Source organism: Dama dama, chromosome X, assembly GCF_033118175.1.
Source record: "Dama dama isolate Ldn47 chromosome X, ASM3311817v1, whole genome shotgun sequence".
Lineage (NCBI taxonomy): Eukaryota > Metazoa > Chordata > Mammalia > Artiodactyla > Cervidae > Dama > Dama dama.
The window spans coordinates 158,136,648-158,161,043 of NC_083714.1; the positions used below are offsets into that span (position 1 = coordinate 158,136,648).

A 24,396-nucleotide genomic window follows, 5' to 3' on the forward strand; every position below is an offset into this window, starting at 1 on the left:
GGGAATGCAGGTTCCATCCCTTGTTGGGGAACTAAGACTCCCACATGCTGTGAAGCAACTAAGCCTGAGACAAAACTACTGAGCCTGTTCACTACAACTACAGACCGTGTGTGCTACAATGAAAGGTTCCATCTCAAACAACTAGGATACCACAATTAAGAAATTAAGCAAAATAGAATAAATAAACCCTCCTGCACTATCACTGGGAATGTAATGTGATACAGCCACTATGGAGAACAGCACGGAGGTTCTTAAAAACTTTGAAAAACAGAATGACCATATTATCTAGCCATCCCACTCCTGGACATCTAAAGAGAGAAAACTGTAATTGGAAAAGACATGTCAAGTTCATTGAAGCGCTATTTACAGAAGCCAGGACATGGAAACAACCAAAATGTCCATGGATAGATGGATAAAGAAGATGTGGTATATCTCTACAATGAAAAACTGCTCAGCTATAAAAGAGAATGAAATAAAATAATGCCTTCTACAACAATATATATCCACTTGGAGAGCATTATGCTAAGTGAAATAAGCCAGAAAAAGACAAATAGTGTATGATCTCATTCATATTGGAATCCAAAAGAAACTAGTGAATGTAACAAAAAGAATCTGATTCACAGATACAAAAAATAAGCTAGTGCTTATCACTGCAGAGAAGGAAAGGAGGAGGAGCAATACAGAGTTAGGGAAGGAAGAGGGATAACCTACCATATAAGGATATATTGTACAACTCAGGGAATATAGCCAATATTGTATATTAACTAAAAATGGAGTATAACCTTTAAAAATTGTGAATTACTATCCTTATGCCTGTAACTTATACACAATTATACTTCAATAAAAATTGGTTCTCCTTCCTCTCTTAGTAAACAATAACCTAAATTAATAATGAAAATATCACAAAAAATATTTATGTATTCTTGGCTCAATGTATCCTCAAAACTGATTCACTGCTACCATGCAAAGTCCCCATCAAAAGAGTTTTCCAGTCTCCTAGACAGCCAGACAAGAAAATCTATTGGAATATAATAGATTATAACATTATGTTAATTTCTGTTGTACATCAATGTGAATCAGCTGTTATGTACACCTATATCCTTTCCCTCCCACACTCTTAAGGTAAGCATTCTATAACCACCGAAAAGAAGTGAATTGGTGTTAGGAAAAAAGTTAAGTTCAGTCGCTCAGTCATGTCTGACTCTTTGTAACCCCATGGACTGCAGCATACCAGGCCTCCCTGTCCATCACCAACTCCCAGAGTTTACTCAAACTCATGCCCATTGAGTCGGTGATGCCATCCAACCAACTCATCCTCTGTTGTTTCCTTCTGCCCCTGCCTTCAATCTTTCCCAGCATCAGGGTCTTTTCAAATGAATCACCTCTTCACATCAGGTGGAAAACCACTTCAGTATTCTTGCCTTGAGAATCCTATGAACAGCGTGAAAAGGCAAAAAGATAGGACACTGAAAGATGAACTCCCAAGGTCAGTAGGTGCCCAATATACTACTGGAGATCAGTAGAGAAATAACTCCAGAAAGAATGAAGTGATGGAGCCAAAGCAAAAACAACATCCAGGTGTGGATGTGACTGGTAACGGAAGAAAGGTCCGACGCTGTAAAGAGCAATATTGCATAGGAACCTGGAATGTTAGGTCCATGAATGCAGGCAAATTGAAAGTGATCAAACAGGAGATGGCAAGAGTGAATGTTGACATTTTAGGAATCAGCGAACTAAGATGGACTAGAATGGGTGAATTTAACTCAGATGACCATTGTACCTACAACTGTGGGCAACAATCCCTTAGAAGAAATGGAGTAGCCATCACAGTCAACAAAAGAGTCTGAAATACAGTACTTTGATGAAGTCACAAAAATGACAGAATGATCTCTGTTCGTTTCCAAGGCAAACCATTCACTATCATGGTAATCCAAGTCTATGCCCTGACCAGTAATGCTGAAGAAGCTGAAGCTGAACAATTCTGTGAAGACCTACAAGACCTTCTGGAATTAATACCCAAAAAAGATGTCCTTTTCATTATAGGGGACTGAAATGCAAAAGTAGGAAGTCAAGAAACACCTGGAATAACAGGCAAGTTTGGCATTAAGAGTACAGAATAAAGAAGGGCAAAGGCTAATAGAGTTCTGCCAAGAGAACACATTGGTCATATAGCAAATACCCTCTTCCAACAACACAACAGAAGATTCTACACATGGACATCACCAGAGAGTCAACACCAAAATTAGACTGATTATACTGCTTACAGCCAAAGATGGAGAAGCTCTATACTGTCAGCAAAAATAAGACAGGGAGCTGACTGTGGCTCAGATCATGAATACCTTATTACCAAATTCAGACTTAAATTGAAGAAAGTGGGAGAAACCACTAGACCATTCAGAAAAAAAGTAGGCTATTCTATAAAGGATATATTGAAAATTATATTTACTAACTGGTATTGACTTAAACAGAACTTTTAAGTAAACAACTACATACACTTTCATGGATTTCAATTTATTTTAACCAAAATACATGCACAATAGGCCAACTTCTTTGGAAAGTGATTCTTAAACCTGAAAGGTACAACTACTTGCACTCCTTCAGAAAATACAGATTTCTTTTCCTAGTCCTAGGAATTCTGATTCAGATAGCATGAGATGTGGTTTGGGAAAGAGTAGTTTTTTAAAGCCAGATTTAAGATAAAACATGAATATAATCTATGACCTTAAAGACTACTGAGACAGTAAGAGCATAAATTACCTTAGAATACAACCAGAGAAATGCCATTAAAAAGTTATACATGAGCTTCCGAGACTGCTCAGTGGTGAAGAGAGGTTCAATCTCTGCTCTAGAAGAATCTCACATACCACAGAGCAACTAAACCCATGTACCACAACTATTAAGCCTGTGCTTTAAAGCCCAGAACTACAACTACTGAGCCCATTTGCTGCAACTACTGATGCCTGGGCACCCTGGATCCCCTATTCCATAACAACAGAAGCCACCACAATGAGAAGCCTGCATACCACAACTAGATAATAGCCTCTGCTCACAGCAACTAGAAAGAGAAAGCCCATGCAGCAAAGAAAACCCAGTACAGCAAAAAATAAAAAACTCAATCTTAAGGAAAAAAAATCATACAAAAAATCTGCAAAGGATTTCAAGGATAAACATAGAATACTGCTTGTATTTTATATAAGATTAGTTCTCAACACTGCAATAAATGATTTCATCACTTGCTATGTTAATACAAAATAACACATTATAAAGAATCATGAAATTCTTACCTAAATTGGCATACATGACAAACAGATTGAAATACTGCTGTAAATGACGACCATGTTCAGACACTTCCCTTCTCAGGAGATTTAATACTGCTCTTAGGAGATGATCACTCAAGCTTAAATTGTCACATGCCTGTGAAACATAATTTATTGTTTTATCAGCAGCAAGATACAGAATAGTATATTTCTATTTGCATTAAAAGGGTATGTTCACAGAAGTATCACATAGAAATTTATTAAAGACATTTCCTTTTTCAGAGAGGAAGAGCTGGATAGATTTCCTATCAGATGTTTTATATTCTAAGTGTTAGAAAATAATAAAATAAAAACAATGTGTAGCCATTTCCTTTTTCAGAGAGGAAGAGCTGGATAGATTTCCTATCAGATGTTTTATATTCTAAGTGTTAGAAAATAATAAAATAAAAACAATGTGTAGCTTTACGCTAAAAATGGAGTCACCAAAAACACTCAGCCTTTATAAAATTAACATTAACTGAAAATGTAGTACAGAGCCTCAAATAACTGAATGGAAGAAATTTTCCTACTATTTTTAAGTACCTAATAATTACCATACCTCACTGTGAAACAATTTTAATGAATCCAATAATATGTTTGTACCTTCATATACAGTACATATCTCAAGCAATGCATGTTTATTAATTTCATCTGGAAGAAAATATAAGTTACGTTTAAGCATTTCATAATTGAAGCAAACCTTTCAATTACCTGACTAGAAGGTCCTGGAGATGTGAAAGATGAAGGACAAGGCCCATCTTGCAAAGAAAAATGTGCAAGAAATACTATAAGTTTTGCAAATGCACCTCTCACTTCAGCACTAGGGCACTCCAGAAGATATTCAGAGAAACGATTTGAAACACTGAAAAGCACATTATGAGCAAACCAAAAACGTACATTCTTGCTATGACGGAGCAGAATACACAATGCATCATACCTGAAAAAGAAAAATAAATAAATTTTCAACATGTGGCCCCATTTTGATTACTATAGTGAACAGGTTGGTATGAACCAAATAAAGAGGAAAGATCTCTATAATTAACAATCTTGGGTTTTGGGGGGTTGGGAGAGGGAGGGGGGCACACCAAGCAGCTTGTGGGATCTTAATTCTGACTAGTGACTGAACCCTGGCACTTCACAATGCAAACACAGAGTCCTAATCACTGGACTGTCAGGGAATACCCAGTCACAGTTGGTTTTAATACGAATACCAGCCCTCTGACTTTTCTACTCCCAGAGTCACAAAATGAAATTAATGAGAACTGTGTATGCAGGGGAATGCAAATCTATTTAATAATCTCTTTTTGACCTAGTGATATCTCCTTAACATTTTCTAATCTGAGATGCTATGAACAGTTATCATATTAAGGTATTATAGTGTCTTCCATACCTTTATAAATATAAACTTAAGCTATTATTGTTATTTAGCTGCTCAATTGTGTCCGACTCCTTGCAACCCCATGGACGGCAGCCATCCAGGCTCCTATGTCCATAGAATTTTTCCACAAGAGTCCTGAAGTAGGCTGCCATTTTCTTCTCCAGTGGTCTTCCCCACCCAAGGATCGAACCCCACCTGAATGGGTTTGACTCTGCATCAGCAGGCAGATTGGCAGGCAGATTCTTTACCACTGAGCCACTAGGGAAGCCCAAGCTTAACATACAATCTTTTAAAATTCCTCTAGCTTTTTAAACGTAAGCCAGAATCCAAATAGCAAAGACTTAACAAGCATTTTAAATACACAATTTCTCTCAACACTACTATCAAGACTTGTATTTTATATTTAAAATTTGAAATGATTCCCACAGTCAGGAGAAAAAGTAATCTAATCATGAACTTTACCAACTCTAAGTACAAAGTAAATAAAATGAAAGCCATGTACCAATCACTGGCAGGGCCACGGACTATTTTCTTGGTGTGAAATCCAGTGGTAAAAAGGAACCTAGCTCCAAGCTGAATGCTAATCATGGTAATTTCTTCGGCTTCAGGCAATAAGTGATCTTGTCCTTCAATAAAAAGCATATTAACAATCAAACACACTCTTTGCCTAAAAGTGCTTAAATAAATGCTGTGTTTTTTTTTAAAACCTTAGCTAAAAGTAATCTTTAGCGCTTACCTCAGCACTTAACCAATCCACGTTTCAAACTAATGCTTGGTCAAAATTCTAAGTTCAAGTTTTTCTGTCTCCAGATACTGACTATCACTATTGAAAAGTATGGGTAACTTAATTAACTGGCACTGAATATGCTGACACATTTAAATTAAAATGAGTCTAAATAACTTAATGGAAAAAACTTACCTGGAGCAGGGTTTAAGTAAATACCATTACATGTAAGCAATTTTTTCACAAACTGAAAATATTCTAAGCTGTACTGCATTCGGTTATGCATGAATTGCACATTTTGTTTTCGCACACTTCTCTCAATGGCTGGTGACATAATCTGATGGGATTTTGTGACAGTTAGCTCTGATATGCATCTTATCATTTCATCTTCTTGGTCTATTGTGTCCATTCGCTCATAAAACAGTATATAAGCATTCCACCATCTTTTCTGTCTTCTGTATGACATGCGTTTCATCATATGATCAAATACTTCTCCCATGTACTCTCCACCAAAACACTGATTTTTCATTTCTTCATCATCATCCATTTTACATTCTGTTACATCTCCATCATCAAATTTATACCAGCGATTTCTGTCACCATCTTTGCCATTCCTCTGAATGATGTAGGAGTAATAATGTCCACCACTTGCTTGACCACTGTGAACAAGCACCCCCACAAGTCTGTATTTCGTGTTTCCAGCTGTATCACTTCCAGACTGTTCATTCTGTTCCATCAACTGACTCTCTGGGTTTACATTATCTCCTTCCAGCCTTGCAACACCTGGTACTGTGTAAGGTTCCATGTCCAGCTCTCGTGGAAATTCAAAGTAATCATTGAATTTAATTGCACATTCTCTTTCCCAGTCATAGTCAAAACGTTTCAATTGAATAGCAAGAACAGGAGGCAATTTTTTAATTAGCAACCGTTTTACTGTATCAACCTACAATAAATATTAAATATAATTGAATGTTCTTCTACAAAATAATAAAACAAAAAACTTTATAACAGTATAATTTAAAATTTATGATCAGCTAAATTTACAAATGATAATAAACATAATTATCCACTATCACTGACTTTTTAAAAATACAGCAAACCAAAAAAAATATAATCACTCATCTGTTGCAAAGTGATACCAAAAAAAAAAAATAATAGTGACAAAACTAATGACTACCTGGTTCCCACTGTCACTGCTAATTGATCATGATACAATTCTTTACTTTTATGCTAATAAGTAGAATCTGCTATGAGCAAACAGGAGAAATAATATAAGTAGTAACATACTAACATGTACAGAGTGCAGTGCCAGATAACATACTACCATGCTGCATTTAATTCACACCATCTTTTGGAACACTGCTACCAAACTCCCTTCTTTAAAATACATGCATTAAGAGCAGCTTGTGGAAGAAGAAACTGCCCGAGCAAAAGCTGTATCAAAGATATGGATAGGTATGGCTTTGGAGGCCACAATTTTAATGCTGTTAAAATTCAAGCAATGCAAGTAACTTGGAGATGAGAGGGTACAGGGAGTCCAGAAAAACATTAACTATTTTTAAAAGAGTATGTATTTTTAAAAACATGCAATAATTTCATCCCACAGGCTATTTAGGTGGCCACCTAAATAAAATTAGTTGGTGAGATTTTACAATCACACCTGATTTTTTAAACTGCAAGCTGTTCTAAAAATCTGATATAACCAAATAAAATTAACACAGTTGTTCTAGAGTTGAAAAATAAGCCTGAATATGAAAGGGGAAACATATATTCTGTTAGAAACTCTCCAGGTTTGAGGAATTCAACGCTCACGGGATTCAGGAAAGAATGAAAAGTTACTGACTTTTGTAAACTGCAAGGAAAAAAATCACTTTCCTGATCTATAAGAAACAGTGAGGTTAACTTGTCATAACTTCTAAAATTATTCACCCAATTTAAAGGACTTTTCTCAGTTTATTATTGGTTTCTTTCAGTATCATTTCCCTGACAATCTTTCTTAATCAGTTATCATGTTGACTACTATTACAGAACAGCAAAGGTAAACTTTGAGGTTGAACAGCTTTGACGTCTCCCAGTTATGTTAAATGCAATCATATTTACTTAAAAAATAAGCAAAACATACCTTTTTATCACATTTTTCACAACGATAAGCATTTGCACCTTCCAATAAATCGCCTTTGATATACTGTTCCAAAGAATCGAGAAGGTTTTGGTGATTTCTAATATCTACATTCAGAGTTGTAAAAGATTCTTCACACTCATATCTGAAAAAATCATTTAAGAAACATTAAAAGGATTTATTCTGTTGCTTATTTTCAGAAAAAAACCTGCTAAAGCCACATATCTGTCACTATTTTACAGATACAGAAATGGGAGGGAGTGGTAGTGATGGTGAAGAGATGAATATAGTTCAGTTTACTAGGTAGAATACGATTTAAAGACAGGTTTTTCTGACCGCACTGCTTAAGTTCTTTACACTTTTTTTTATACTGCTAGCTGTGTTAAGCAGTACTGATTTACAGGAGAGAAAAGGTAAATGTTCATCAGGTTTAGAAAAAAAGGCTGTTTATGAACTGAATTTTTAAACGTTCCTCTATTTATGTAGTATAAAATAGCAACTAATGTTTAAGGCACTTAGAGGCCAAGTTCCAGCCTAAGGTATGATACAAGTTCAACTATCCAATGTACTTTTACAACTACAGAACTGTAAAAAAATTTACAATGTGGGTTAAGTAACATGGTAAAGTGTCAGCCACCCACACTGTGAAGATTTTCTACAAAAGCAGCTTTCAAAAACTTCTAATGATATATTAATAAATTCTGAACATATACTCTCAACCAGTAAATCAACTGATCCAACCCACCTATCAAGAGTGCCTGGGAATTCCCTAATGTTCCAGTGGTTAAGACCCTGTGCTTTCACTGTCAAGGGCCTGGGTTTAATCCCTGGTCAGGAAACAGATTCCACAAGCCATGGGCGTGGCAAGGAAAAAAAAAAAGCCCACTGTGTAAAGCACAGAGGATATTATGATTTAGACAGTCATTCATATTTAGAAGCTTATAGTACAGAAAGACAAAACAATGGAAGTACACTACGTAAGTATTTATTACACATATTCATATTGTGACAGAAACCTGTCCAAGGAGGAGAAAAATGGTCTTAGGGGATAAACAGACTTCATTCACAGTTTGGCACACTCTTAAAAAAACCAATGTTCTGTAATACTAGAAAGACTCGGAATGCTTACATACTCTTAAACATCTAAAATACTAAAACTAGTCCTGTTGGAAATGTTACTTCATTTGCACGATACATGTGTCAGAGAAAAAGAATTTACAAGTATTCTGAAAAATCTGTAAAAAAAACTTGAGGACTGATTGGTGACAAAGAGCTAGATTTTATTGGTTCTCTAATGTAAAATATCTTTTGTAAGAATCCAAACTGCTCATGCTAAGTGAACAAATCTCTCTCCATATTCCAAATGAATGGCACTGTAAAAAGAATTTCTCATTTATATGACCTTACCTTTATTTTCTTAGTTTCAAAAATACCTGCTTTATTCACTCACTCCAAACTAATTACAGAACAGAACAATTTTAGATAAACTATCATTTTTTCGTATGAGAAAGGATTTCATATCTGTATCTGTGAATGTGTAATAAAACTCCCAAAACAGGCATAAAAGAGCATTCATCATTAAACCTTCTGAATTATTAATATTAACAAAAGTAACTTATTTGCATCAGGAACCTGTAATAAGTTAATCTTTTCTAATCTGCTACAAAACACAGAAAAAGATGTGCAAATATATCTAACATCTTAAGAATGGTAATAATCAATGGTAATTTAAAACTGCTACATGAACTACTACTCTAGACTAATCACTAACTTTCTAAATTTACTGTATTTTTGTTTACTTACTTATTTAAAAAGGTTTGTTGGGTAACTAACCAAATTCCAAACACCCAAGGATGCATGCTCGAGATTAACTACTAACAGTCAATTGGTGTTTACCATATGCCAGGTACTATTTGCAAAAATTCAATTGTTTTAATTTTTTTGCTGTGATATGTGGCTTGAAGGATCTTAGCTCCCTGACAGGGACTCATCCTGTAACCCACTGTAGTGGGAGCAAAGTCTTCACTACACTGGGCCACCAGGGAATTCCCTAAAGTTACTGTATTTCAATTATTATTTTCACTATAACAACCAGGTAAGTATCCTTACAATAATTACAGATTTATGTAAGAGAAAGATAACGATACTGAGTAACACTGAAAACAAAATACCCACCCAACAGTTGGGTATACCATAGCATTTAATAATTGGTCCTATCTGCTTCCATAAATAAACACTGGTGAAAATTTTATTTATATTGATAATACTAAAAAAATAAAGACCAATATAAAGTACGTGTTAAAAATGTTAACTAGTACTTACCTATGTGGGCAACCCTGGCAAATCTTCTGATCAGCAAAGGAACCTCCCAGGACTTGACTTAGCATAGCTGGATGTCCTAAAGCTTTTAAAGCTTCATCTAAACTATCCACCAAAGAATTAAAAAACTCTAAGGCATCATGTTGTTCACGAAGATTAACAGGCTCACCCCAAAGTCTAAGAGAAAAATAGAATAAAACAAAAGGTATTCTCTATTCCCAAACTATTATATTTTTCTAAATAGCAAAAATAACAATGACATTAGAAATGTGAGCTGAGGCTTTATCCCTTTATATAGGAAGTAGGAATAAACCAGTACATACTATGCATTGGGTGGCAATGTAAAAGAATCTCATACTATAATTGATACTATAGCAGCAAGCATTTAGAATGCTGTCTGCTTGATGAAACAGTATAATCATGCATTCTGAATTTAAGAGACCATTAACATTAAAAGTCTCATGTTATATGGAATTTATGTGGAATATAAGTTATACAGAATTTGTAATGACTACTTTGTTATTTAAATCTGCTTAAATTTTTGGTGCTATACTGCAAAGTTCACAGCCATTTATTCCTAAAGTGATTGTTTCAAAAGAAAAAACAAAGATTTGCTCTGTTCTACAGTGAATGCATTTTCTGAAAGGTGAATGGATTTAAAACCTAAGCAAACCAATTCAGAGAAATCAAAGTATCAATTATGTGTACACAAAATGAGAACTACCGCTATGAAAAGCCAAGTCATACTGGAAAACCTAAAACATCTAATTTAACATTTAAAGAATAACCTACATAAAAGAAAGGGCTTCCCAGATGGCACTTGTGGTAAAGCCCTGCCTGCCAACACAGGAGTCGTCAGAGAAGCAGGTTCAATACCTGGGTTGAGAAGATCCCCCAGAGGAAGGCATAGCAACCCACCCAAATGTTCTTGCCTGGAAAAATCCCATAGAGAGAGGAGCCTGGTCAGCTATAGTCTAGAGCTAGACATGACTAAAGTGACTTAGCTTGCATGCACACACACACATCAAAGAGAAACACTAATTTTTACCAGCTAGTACACACGCAAACAAATGTAAAAGAATAGAAACTTATTTTTACCAAAAGACAAGGCAAAAATTTAAACCTGCAAAGGAGGTTTATTTTAGGTGTATGGTGTGCTTTTGCAATTTAAAAAACTGGCTGCTAATTTTAAAATAACTTTGAATTTATATACAGTAACATTCAATCTTTTAGAAGCAAACTATATGATCTTTACCAAACACAGGCAATGGTATAACAATTATTAATACCACCCCTAAGATACTAAATCATACCAATTCTCACACCAAATTTCTCAATGCTACTATGTCAGTAGTCAGACTTCTGGACTCTTTTTCCTCTTAAATCAAATTTTTAAAGTTTTACAGAAACCCAATGAAATTACTGTTTTTTGAAGTTACCTGAATTTGTTCTAAATTTTTGTTTTAACTTTCTTCGTATTAGTGATTATGGGTTACCTTTTTCTACCATTTAAGATTTTTTAAAAATTAATTTTATTCTGAGATAACTGCAGAATTATCTTTTTGACTATTTTACATTCATACCAGCAACAGGTGACCCAGATTTTCTGCATCCTAGCAAGGTATGCCTTCATCCTCTTACTTTTCTTGGCTGTGGCATGCAGTTTGGGGGATTTTGGTCCCTTAACCAGGGACTGAACCTAGGTCCTTGACAGTTAGAGATCAAATCCTAACTATTAGGTGGCCAGGGAATTCCTTTCCATTCCTTTAGTTTTCATTTACAGCATTACCTTTATTTTGAAATATTCTTTTATTTCTTGCTATACTGGGTCTACACTGCTGCAGACAGGCTTTCTTGAGTTGCCATGAGCAGGGGATACTCTCCAGTTGCAGAGTGCCGGCTTCTCTCATTGAAGCCCACACCCTAGAGTGCTTAAGTATCTGCAGTTGTAGTGCATAGCACTAGAAGTTCTACTCAGACCAATTAGGCAAGCGCAAGAAATAAAACATCCAAATTGGAAAATTCAAAAGATTCAACCAAAAAACTGTTAGAATTTAGTTAATTTAGCAAAGTCGCAGGATTATAAAATCAACACTGGGACTTTCTTGCAATATAGGGGATGAGAATTCAAACCCTGGTGGGGAAACTAAGGCAACACATGCCATGGGGCAACAAAGTCCATGTGCTACAATTACAGAAGCTTGCATGCCATAACCAGACTGAAGCCTGTGTACTACAATGAAAGACCCCATACGCCACAACAAAGATCTAACATAGTCATAACTAAGTATTTTTAAAATCCTTAAAATCAATACCTAAAAATCAGTATAGAGAATTATTATTAATGCATATAGAATTTCAACTTTAGGAAGGTGAAAAAGCTAGTGGTATACGAATACCTGTATAACTGATGTCAGTGAACTATATACTTGAAGACATTTAAAATGGTAAATATTTATGTTTTAGAAATTTTACAATAATAAAAGTTAATAAATTAGAGTCAAAAGAATTTCATTAAAAATTTTTCTGCATCAAAAGACATTACTAAAAAAGGAAAAAGACAATGTAGGGGGAATATGTTTATAGGTAATTTATCTAAAAACCTAGTATGATGACTATATAAAGAACTCTTGTAAAAGAACAACAAAAAGACAGTGTGTACCAGAATACAAAGTACCCTAAAACAAAATAAACTGTCAAAAATAAAAAGATGCTCAATGTTATTAAAGAGAAATACAAATTGAAACATAAAGGATATATCACTTAACATGCACAGAAAAACAATCATTAAAAACAAAAAAAACAAACCAAAACAACACAAACTCCCTACATATATCAGTATGAATGTTGAAAATCTGCACTCCTCACAGTCTGCTGGTGAAAAAATAAAATGGTACAAAGGATGAGGAAGAGTCCAATGGTTCCTCGAAAGGTTAAACAGAGAATTACCACATGATTCACCAAATACACCTCTTAAATATATACTAAAAGAAATAAAAACTTATGTAAATACAAAAACTTATAGGATATGAGTGTTCACAGAACTACTATTCACAACAGGTAAAAGGCAGAAACCATCCAAAGATCCATCCACTGATGACTGAATAACAAAGAATGTGTATTATCCATAAAAAGTGGATTATTATTTAGCTATTAAATGAAGTTCCAATACATGCTAAAACAGTGGCACACTTTAAAATATGCTTAGAAAGAAACTAGTCCCCAAATGCCATATTCAAAACAGGCAAATTCATATAAAGAATGCTGGGTTTTAAGAAGGGGAGATGAGGAATGACTCTTTAACAGGCATGAGGATTTCCTTTTGGGTGATAAGAATATTGTGGAACAAAACAGCTCAATAATAACACTAGTGATAGTACATTTTCACTGTGTTAAGTGCCACTGAACTTTCAAATGGTTGTTACAAAGGTTAATTTTATGTTACCCAAACTTTGCCAAAAAGGAAAAAAACACATTGACAACATAGTGTGTGTCTAGACTGTAGATAATACAAAAGTGTTTTTTAAATTGTGAGTTTCCCACCATTATATGGGGGGAATAACTGTAAAGGCAAAAATCAGAAACACCATATTTAAGTACACATTATAATTTAGAACATTAAAGTACAAACATTTTAATTTTGTGTTACAATGAAAAAAACTTTACGTATCTATGTATCTAGCTACACCTATAGGTAGAAATACACAGATACATACATGCATGTAATACAGTTTTGCTATTTAACTACAATTACATATACCTGCACATATACAAATAACTGAATGAAAGATTTTAAGATGAACGCTCTTTATATAGTAATCTGGAAGAATAAGAACAGAAATGTTGACCAGAATGTTAAAAAAATCTTCAGTCACTGACAGAATAAGATTTTAATAAAAATTTGTACAGTAACATGTAAAGAGAAGATAGATGCATTTGCCAGGTGAGAGAACTGAAAGAGGAAATGTGCGTATTTGGTAGGAAACATTATAAAGGCAAATAATTCTTTTGACCTAAGTTGAAAGTTTAACCTGGAGAATACACTCTTAATCTGACTCTTTAATAGGCATGAGGATTTCCTTTTGGAGGGGAACACATAAAAGTTATACTGAAAGATAATGGGGGTACTACAAATTCATGAGCTTTTAAAAAAATTTATATCCTAGTATATATAAAATACTGTCCTGACTGAAACACAAGGTGACCCAGAAGTTACATGAATCCTCTGCTTACTCACCTCCAACCACTTAGGAGGTCCTGTGCTAAAGTAAGTCTTAACACCTGTAAAGGACTGTAGCCTTCCTCTATTCAGAGATTAGTGCTATTTAGTTAACAGCCATAGCTGGGCGTGATACAAAGTCTTGATAAAATTAGTGAAAAAGAAACCAGATCAAAATGTAATTGAGCTTTTAAAATAAAAAAGAATACATTTTATTGGTCACTTGAGTAGGATGCTAGGAAACTACATGATTACTTTATAAACATAAATATAAGAAAAAATGAAACCATGTCTGTCCCAGTTCTGATGTAGATATTATTTTAAATTTATTTAATTGATGGGCACTTTTCTTTATGCTGAGTGACTCTTTCATATCATAAACATAAAGATATACAGTCCATAAAGATACACAATCTATAAAGATATATAGTCTATATCTTCACCAGGAAAATAAAACCATGTATGAAGTAGGACTGTCCATTCACAAATAGGGAATAATATACTTGAATCTGCTGAAGCCTTATAATCCTAGTTATAAAGCTCACAAGTGAAGTCAACTCCATTGCCTACATACCGTCACTGGGCTAAGAATGGTTTTATATATAAATGGCTGGAGGAAAAAAAACCCAATAATATTTCATAACAACTGAAAAGAATATGAATTTGAGATTGCAGTGTCCATAAAAAAGGAGTTTATTTTAACAGAGCCACACCTTATTCATTTATATATTGTTTATAGTTGCTTTCTTGTTATAACAGTAGAGTTGAGTAGGTGTGACAGACCATATGACCTGGAAACCTAAAAAATACAGGGGCAAAAAAGAAACAAAACCACTAAAAAAAAGAAAACAACAGACCAAAGTCAGCACCAAAATGCAATTAACAAATTTCACACTGGGCAAAGTCCCTAAATTATTCTTAACTGCAAACAAACAAAAAAACAAACAACACAAAGTAACCCCCACCCCTACTCTTAGTATACTGAGGTTTTAATAAAACTAAAATCATCATTCACCCATAATTTACCTGAACTGTTTCCAAAATCCTCTGGGGACATAGTATTGTAGCCGGGAAGCAGCTAAATGACCAAAGATAACCTGAAGGTGTCTCAGAACACCAATATTGTACTCTTTCCTATCTTCTGTTTTATTTAATGCTGGTTTGTCTTCAAATTGATGAGGGTATCCAAATACATCATCTCGGGGATCAACATTACTCTGAAGGTCAAAAAATATCACTGATGACCTAATTTAACTTTAAAAGTATAGTGAAATAAGTTGAGACAAATACAAATAAATGAGTAATGATTTGTAGTATTTTATATTGAGTATCTAAAGCACATAAAATTCATCTTATAATATTAGTGCTTGTCCCCCAAACTCACAGATGGACTAACATTTAAAAAATAATAATAACAACATTAAAAACCATAATATCCACTAGAGATAGTATATGAGTCAAAGATTTGAGTAGAACGGACTGGCGATAGGTGAGTGCTTTATATAAAAACATTTGGGGATATACGTCACTTAGTCTAATATTCAGTTTCTTCTTGTGAGATAATATGTTCTTCACAGATTACATGAGATAAATTATGTGATATGGTCTGAATTATGAACACTTAATACAGTAATTAAGAGTACCTTTGGCCGAAACAGAGACAGAGTTCTAAAGGTCTTTATCACTCTAAAAAGAATTCAGTTGTTTTATAGACAGCTGAGTATTTTTTTATACTCTATGTTCCAAGTTTGAGGCTTATGACAAAGAAGTGAATGCCCAGTTTCTGCCCTTGAAAAGCTCACAGTCTAGGAAAAGAAACTCGTAAACAGGTAGAAAACCATTCTGCAAGGCTGAGACACATAAAGTACAGGGATCAAGCAGCAATGGTAGCTATCTCATTTGAGATTCTACCATTTTTTCTGCCTTATTTTCTTCTTGGGTATATGACTTCGCTATCTCTTATGTTCAATTTGGCATCCTAGCAGTAACATGGGCTATAGAACTAGATATTTAAAATTCCAATTTTCTTTCAAAGAGTGGTTATTAAGCAAGTATTGGTCTGTGCACCCCATATGATGATTCTAAGAAAGGTAAACCTAATCAGATCCCAATGATTAACCCTATCTGAGAAGAGTAAAGTAAGGTACATGTTTCAAAATATCTCTAAGTGATGGACCACTACTTGAGAGCCAAAATATTCTTGGCAAGAAAAGGCTAGAAACGCAGGAATGAGGAAAAAAAGCATTCACTACATTTAGAAATACTCTGTCTTTTCAATTTCTAAAAACTTAAAAGGAAAAAGTGAAAGACTTAAAAAACAACAACAAAAAACCCACTGATTCTACATAAATATCACCAAAACTCCTTTACTTAAGTTCATATCTTAGTTTCCTTTCTCTGAGCAGTTACTAAAACCTAACTTTTCTATTCATTCTGTATTGGATACTCTTGATATGTAGCCTGATTATCTATTTCTGTTACCTAATACTAGGCTTGATTTAAAGTAGCAGACCAATTTGTTTCCTTATGAGAAAAAGCCATTATTCGACAAAAATATTTAAACTATCTTAAGAATAATCAGATTATAAAATGGTAAGTGAAATCAATTAAATAGAATAATGTACTTTTAAAAGTTAAAAAATGAAAATATAATCTCATTATTTTAAATGAAGATATTGATCACTTTACAATTTGTACTTACCAAGGCCCACAAGACATGATTACATTAACTGCTGCTTTCAAAAAACAAACAGAAAATGTGTAATAAAGATTATCAACTGCAGCTTAAAGTCTATTAGATAAATGAGCACTATAATGTGCTGAAGACAGGAGATCAGATATTCTTGTTCTATCAAATGCAGTTTAAACTAGTCCTATATACAACATTCTAAGAGAGAAAAACGGTACCTAGTATGAAGATGTTAACAACAAAGGAAATAAACTGTAATTAAAACTTACTTCACTGTCCTGCTTCTCATCACCAAACATATCATCATCTATATCACTACCTGTGCCTTCAATTGCAAGAATACTATTCCTGATGGAAGGAATCATGTATAACTGCTGGATCACAGAATTCATATAACAAGTAGCACCAGCATTTTTGAGTCCCACAAATCCTTTTGGTGGGCGGGGTCCAACAGGTGGTAGGTATTCCCACTCAGTAAGTGCTTCACAAGCTAAAAGAAAAAAAAGATGCTTATAATATGAAAATTATGATTCTGTCCACTGGTAGCTTTGTTGCACTACAAATTAAAATTATCAAGAATTCCATTACCATCATAACAAAAGTACATTAAGAGACTACATGATTTTAGCAGTATGTGCCACTATACAGTGCTGAGTTGCTTTCAAGATCTTAAATTGAGAAACATTACAATTTCATACCAAGAATAACAATTTTAAAAATTAAAAAAATAGGCAATAAAAAGTACTACAATTTTCAACACTCTTGGTGGGACTTTAAAATGAAAATGAGATAGCCACCATGCAAAAAGTTTGGCAGCTCTCTATGGAGTTACAAATGATTCTGTAATTTTACTCCAAGATGTCTATTCTAAAAAAATGAAAATACACATCCACATTAAATGCGCACATGGATGTTCATAACAGCATTATTCATAACAGCCAAAAACTGGATTAAAAGTATCTACATGTCACCAACTGATAAATGGATAACTTACCATATGTATAAAGCAACAAGAAGGAATACAGTGCTGACATATAATACAATATGGAGGAACACTAAGAACACGATGCTCAGTGAACGAAGCAAGTTATAAGTGATTACATATTTTATAACATATTCAGAATAAGCTTGTTTATAAGGAAAACAATTAGTACTGCCTAAAGCTGTGGTCTTTTCCAATAAGTCAACTCTTCACAGGAGGTCAACTAAATTAAAGGCTGTGGTGGGAGGGACAGAGAAGCTGAAGATGATGAATGACTACAGAAGGGCATAAAAATTCTTTTGGGGATAATGGAAAATGTCTTGAAATTAGATTAGGTGATGGTTACAAAACATTAAAAATAGACAAAAAAAAATCAATGCAACTGAAATTATATCCCAATAAAGTCATTCAAAACAATAAAAACCATGTGACTATACATGTATTTAAATTTTCCATTTTAATTCCCCTATTTTATAATTAAATTATAAAGTAATTAATTACATGTTAGTGACTTAATATCATGTGAGTTTCAAGTCATAGTTCCACATCACAAAAACTTTAAACTTCAAGTGAATGTTTCCTTCCTTATCCAGTGATGAAGGGAAAGTAAAAACTGCTTTGGCTACACTCAAGTTTTATTTTGAGAATTCAACAAACGTATACTTGAAAGATCTGTGAGAAATGTAAAATACTTTATAACCCTTGCCACTTCTCATATAACCAAAAACAACCATCAGTCACTAACCTGGAGATAGATTACATAAAGTATTGTTGTTGTCGTTCAGCTGCTCAGTCATGTCCAGTTTTGCAACTCCATGAACTGTAGCACACAAAGCTTCTCTGTCCTTCACTATCTCCCAAAGTTTGCTCCAATTCATGTCCACTGGCTTGGTGATGCTACCTAACCATCTCATCCTCTGCTGCACCTTTCTCCTCCTGCCCTCAATCTTTCCCAGCAACAGGGTCTTTTCCAATGAGTCTGCTCTTTTATCAAGTGGGTCTTTTAATTTCATACCATCTGCAATGATTTCAGACCCCAAGAAAATAAAGTCTGTCACTTTTTATTTTTCCCCCGTCTATTTGCCTTAAAGTGATGGGAGACCACATGCTACGATATTAGTTTTTTGAATATTGAGTTTTAAGCCAGTTTTTCCACCCTCCTCTTCCATCATCAACAGTTTCTTTAGTTCCTCTTTGCTTTTTGCCATTTAGAGAAAATTATCTCTAATTTTCTTGAAGAGATTTCTGGTCTTTCCCACTCTATTGTTTTCCTTTATTTCTTCACATTGTTCACTTAAATAGGCTTTCTTACCTTATTGCAATTTTTTGGAACCCTGTATTCAGATGAGTTTATCTTTCCTTTTCTCCTTTGCCTTTCAATCTACTTTTTTTCTCAGTAATACATAATTTACACTGAAGTGCAAACTATATGGCCAGTAACGGAATTACATATACCTTTATTATGCTGACAGGCATATTATTATACTAAGTGCAAAATTTAAATAAAACAAAGGATATGTGTACAGTATATGTATTGCCTTTTATGACAAAATGAAACAAATTAAGAAAAAAGCTATCCATAGTTACAACCTGCATATGCAGAGACAATGTCTGAACCAGGATAGTGTACAAAGTTAATATGTTTGTGCATACAGTGAATAATATAGTCATTAAATTCTTAAACTAATTAAGAGTTCTAGAATCACTTCTTTATGTAGATTCTACAGTATAAGTAAGTTCAGTAAGAAACTCCCAAAATGTGACTGAAAACTTATTTACATCCTGAAAGAAAGTATAAGAAAGATAATTTCAGATGCAGTTAAGAGATGCTGTATATTACTTTGCCATGTCTTGACTTTCTCTAATTCAAGAACTAAAGAAACTTTTGAGGAAAGTGAAAATGCTGGCTGAAAACTCAACATTCAAAAAACCAAGATCGTGGCATCTGGTCCCATCACTTCATGGCAAATAGATGGGGGAAAAGTGCAAACAGTGAGAGACTTTATTTTCTTGGACTCCAAAATCAATGCAGATGGTGACTTGCAGCCATGAAATTAAAAAATGCTTGCCCCTTGGAAGAAAAGCTATGATCAACCTAGAGAGCATATTAAAACGCAGAGACATTACTTTGCTGACAAAGGTTCATAAAGTCAAAGCTATGGTTTTCCAGTAGTCATGTACAGATGTGAGAGTTGGACCATAAAGAAAGCTGAGCACCGAAGAATTGATGATTTTGAACTGTGGTGTTGGAGAAGACTATTGAGAGTCCTTTGGACGGCAAGGAGCTCAAACTGCTCAACCCTAAAGGAAATCAGTCCTTAATATTCACTGGAAGGACTGACGTTACAGCTGAAGCTCTAATACTTTGGCCACTGGATGCAACAAACTGACTCCCTGATGCTATGAAATATTGAAGGCAGGAGGAGAAGAGGACAACAGAAGATGAGATGGTTGGATGGCATCACTGACTCAATGGGTATGAATTTGAGCAGGTTCTGGGAGTTGATGATGGACAGGGAGGCCTGGCGTGCTGCAGTCCATGGGGTCGCAAAGGGTCAGACACAGCTAAACTGAACTGATTTTCTTTTTTTTTTTTTTGATGTGTTCATTTACTTTAATAACGCTACATTTACCATGTTATCACCATGGAATGTAAATTCAGGTTAGACAAGAGAATTTCACAAGTACAACAAAGCATTCTGTGATATACCAAAGTTTGTATAATGTCTGACCAAACCAGCTTGTTCATCAATGGCTTCCATTATAGGCATTTTATTTAGTTGATGATTCTTTTGGCGAAAATAAACATACTGCACACATTTATAAAGTGTTTTTCATTTACCTTTGCATTAGCACTTAAAATACATGTTTCAAAATAATTTAAAGTTATTCTAATATAACAGCAGCAAAATATAATTCTGCAATTACAAAAGAGCTAAAAGGGAACTACAGTTTAAGTTACTCTCATGTTTATAACTATGATTCTAAAATAAATACTACTTCAAAGTGGCTCTGTTACCAGCTTTTTAGGTTTGGTTTAAAAACACACATAGACTTGCAGGGAGGTTTATAATGTTGTATTCCATGCACTGTTCTGAAAGGGTTCCTCAAGAGCCAACCAGCCCTTAAAACAGTACTCAGTCCACAAGGCAGCCAGAAAGTTAAATTAACTGGGGTAAATAGGATTCCTATATTACATCAAAAGCATATGATATTCTGCAGCAACTGGGAGCATTTTCAGGATTGGCATGTTGTCTTCTTTAGAACTAATTTCAACAGAAGGGTTTAAGAAGGTGGACAGGTACCACTATCAAGTGTATTTAAAAGTGACTTGTTTCTTTTGTGCTGACTCCCCTGAATGACCTAGCTAGTAAACTAGTCACCAGTAACTTGGTCACCAGGCAAATCGAGCCTGCAAGAAAGGAAGCCAATATTCAAATTACCATGTTCTTGTCTGACCCAAACCATTTATTTTCCACATAAACATATAACCTCAATATGAGATGTCTAACTAAAGCAAGCACCACCAACAAGACCAAGACAGCATCTCCTCTTCTAAGGTTTAGGTTTTCCCCAGAATTCTTGATACAGGGAATAGCCCATACCAAGAGTCATTGCTCCCACAACAAAGCCTTGGGCTGCCACACGCATGTGGATCAGGTGGACAGACATTTTAGTATTTCCCCTGCTCTTCAATCTATATAATCCATATGCAACAACTGCTGCAAAACCTGCCATTCCAATGGGGACAAATGGTGCCTCTCTAGCTTTTCGGATAAGTTTAGATCCCTCATCTTCATCATATGAAGAAAGAGAAATATCTGTGTCGCTTGACATAGTGATTGAAGAATCTTCGGACAACTTCAAGACGTTTCAGGTTCCTACCGGATTCTGACCCCACTCCCGCACCCGCCCTCCAGCCGGCTTTTCTTGGTTCCGCCTACGTCCGGCTTCAGCCAATCAGAAGCCAGCCTGAACTGATTTTCTTAATATTAGATTTTATGACCATATTTTCTATTATTTTAACTTATTCTCCACTTTTTGAGCTTCAGTTCTTAATAGCTCTAAAGAAAATGTCCTCCTTTATGAGACAGATGTCCACATTAACTGAGAACAAAATAATATAACACTAAAATAAAATCTTCTTATATCTGATAACTTTCTTAAAGCTCAGACCAAAATAACTAAAGCTTGAAAAAAAGATCTTTCCAATGAACGTATTTTAGGTTTTAAGTACAAGTCTGGGACATCAAATTTGGTTTGTTAGTCTGGGCTTTGGATTTAATTTCATACATATTGAAAGAAAGCATTCTTTCTTTCATCTAGAGACATCTAAAGTACACTTGGAAATTTTTCTGTATAAAGGCTCTGTCCTCATAATGGTCTTTGTGTATGATTACTGAAATCATTATACTAAAATGATAGCTAAAAACAAACTAAAAGTTGCTAAAAACACAAATATAAGTTAAATGTTTTCTAAAAGAAAAAAACATCATTTTAAACAGAAATATTATTTACCAAAAGAAACAGTTTTTTAAGTTAAAATACTTACTAGTTATTGCTGTTCCTATGTAATACATTTCAGTCAAACAATCTACTATCTGTTTGAGATTCTTTACACAGCCAACAGCTAATGCTACAAGTAGTTCAAACCCAGCATTGATGGTAACTGGTGAACTACAGACCGGGATAGCCTGTTCAGCTGGTAGTTCTCCATTTCTCATACACTGCAGGTAAACTTTGGAGGCAGGAAAGATGAAATCATCTATTAATTCCTAAAGAGTTGAAAGAAAACAGATCATACATTGTTTGTAATATTTACTTTACGAAAAAGTATCCCTTAGAAGGAACAGTCTTCTAATTATTTGATACAATCAAATGTCTCATCTCAAATACAATTTTGGAGTTTCAAGTAACGTAAATTCTATTTTAAAAACATACTGAGTATAATTAATAAACTCACTTTTTTTGATATTAAGCTTTTTTTAAAACCTTGACTATTAAGAAAAATATATTCTAAATAAATCTGCTTTAATTAAATATGAACTGAAATTAATGCACTTTGAATAAAAATGAAATATATCAAATGGCACTCTTCCCTTAAATTGTAAGGGATAAGTGAAGAAACTCATGGAATAAATATGATGTAAAAAATAAAGTCTTGTATGATAAAAGTCTTCACTTTCAAAGTTGATCGAATAAAAATTCAGATTTACTAAATAGCAAAGTCAATTAATACTGCTTGTTAACCTTCTAAAACACTTTATCTGAGCTTTTACTGAACTCAAGATTACTGGGTTGACCAAATAGTTTGTTCACTACTTCCCATAAGGTGGCTCTATTAGCTCTCAGCTGTCCTTAACTTCATTTGAAACAACTAAAACAACTATTAGACTATATTGTGACGCTATCATATGAGCATGTATTGAAAAAAAAATCAAAATTGGCAATTTTTAATGTAGTCATACTAATGCTGAAGGTGGAGGAAAACATTTTCATCATATTATGCTTTATTCTTTCAAGAAATTAAAAACACAACTGAAATGCAAAAAATGATTCATGCAGTGTATGGAGAAGATGCTGTGACTGATCAAACAAGTTAAAAAGTGATTAAGTTTTGTGAAGATTTCTCACTGGATGATGCTCCACCATAGGGCAGACCAGGGGAAGTTGACAGTGATAAAATCAAGATACTGGGAACAACATCCTACCACCCAGGAGATAGCTGACATACTTAAAATATCCAAATCAAGTGCTGAAAATCATTTGTACCAGCATGGTTATGTTAACTGCTTTGACGTTTTCATTTCACATAAGTTAAGGAAAAAAAATTCCTTCTTGATCTATTTCCATTTGTTTCTTAAAGGAAAACATTTTGTTTTTAAAACAAATTGTGATAGTGATGAAAAGGGGATACACAGTACAATAACATGGAACCAAAGAGACTGTGGGGCAAGTGAAATGAATTACCACTAACCACACCAAAGACTGGTCTTCAACCAAAAGCAATGATGTGTATATGACGAGATTTGAAAGAAGTCCTCCATTATAAGCTCCTTTCAGAAAAAATCAAATGATTAATTCCAACAAGTACGGCTCCCAATCAGGCCAACTGGAAGCAGCACTCAATGAAAAGTGTCCCGAATTAGTGAACAGAAAATGTATGATCCTCCATTAGGATAATGTAAGTCTGCATGTTTCTTTGATCATCAGGCAAAAACTTTTACAGCTTGACTAGGAAGTTCTGATTCATCCACTGTAATCACCAGATATGGGCATCTTTGGATTTCTATTTATTTTGATCTTTACAAATCTCTTAATGGAGAAAATTTCAATTCCCTGGAAGACTGGAAAAGGCCCCTGGAAGAGTTCTTTGCTCAAAAAGATAAAACAGTTTGGGGAAGATGGATTTATGGAGTTGCCTGAAAAACGGCAGAAGTTAGTAGAACAGAAAGATGCATACACTGTTTGATAAAGTTCTTCATGAAAATGAAAATGTATCTTATTTTTACTTTTAAAAAAGAATATTTTGGCTGATTCAACACTTAAAAATTACTGTAAACTTCACAAAGATAAAAGTTTTTCTAAGGTAAATAATTAACGAAAAAGGTCAAGATCCTTAGAGATGGAATAGTATAGAAATCACACAGATCTGCTAACAAGCATTCAA

General features: G+C 34.2%; 2 protein-coding genes across 5 annotated transcripts in view; both read right to left on the reverse strand.

Moving 5' to 3' along the window:
* The window catches only part of LOC133051956 (probable ubiquitin carboxyl-terminal hydrolase FAF-X), a 144,016-nt gene that overhangs the window by 16,055 nt on the left and 103,565 nt on the right, over window positions 1–24,396 (reverse strand). For all 4 annotated transcript variants that reach the window (XM_061136636.1, XM_061136635.1, XM_061136633.1 and 1 more), the window contains 9 exons: window positions 22,279–22,501; window positions 17,014–17,234; window positions 15,082–15,272; window positions 9,840–10,013; window positions 7,521–7,662; window positions 5,594–6,341; window positions 5,177–5,300; window positions 4,008–4,233; window positions 3,285–3,414 (listed from right to left, as the gene is read on the reverse strand). In XM_061136636.1, the coding sequence (XP_060992619.1) occupies window positions 3,285–3,414; window positions 4,008–4,233; window positions 5,177–5,300; window positions 5,594–6,341; window positions 7,521–7,662; window positions 9,840–10,013; window positions 15,082–15,272; window positions 17,014–17,234; window positions 22,279–22,501 (2,179 nt within the window). The remainder of the gene's footprint in view (window positions 1–3,284; window positions 3,415–4,007; window positions 4,234–5,176; window positions 5,301–5,593; window positions 6,342–7,520; window positions 7,663–9,839; window positions 10,014–15,081; window positions 15,273–17,013; window positions 17,235–22,278; window positions 22,502–24,396) is intronic.
* On the reverse strand, window positions 21,174–21,650 carry LOC133053021 (HIG1 domain family member 1A, mitochondrial-like). The gene has a single exon (XM_061137793.1). It carries the CDS (start codon window positions 21,561–21,563, stop codon window positions 21,282–21,284), a length of 282 nt encoding a protein of 93 aa, XP_060993776.1. The 5' UTR covers window positions 21,564–21,650; the 3' UTR covers window positions 21,174–21,281.

Excerpts from the sequence above, each read along its gene's own strand:
- LOC133053021 (XM_061137793.1), bottom strand. The coding sequence starts at position 21,563 with ATGTCAAGCGACACAGATATTTCTCTTTCTTCATATGATGAAGATGAG.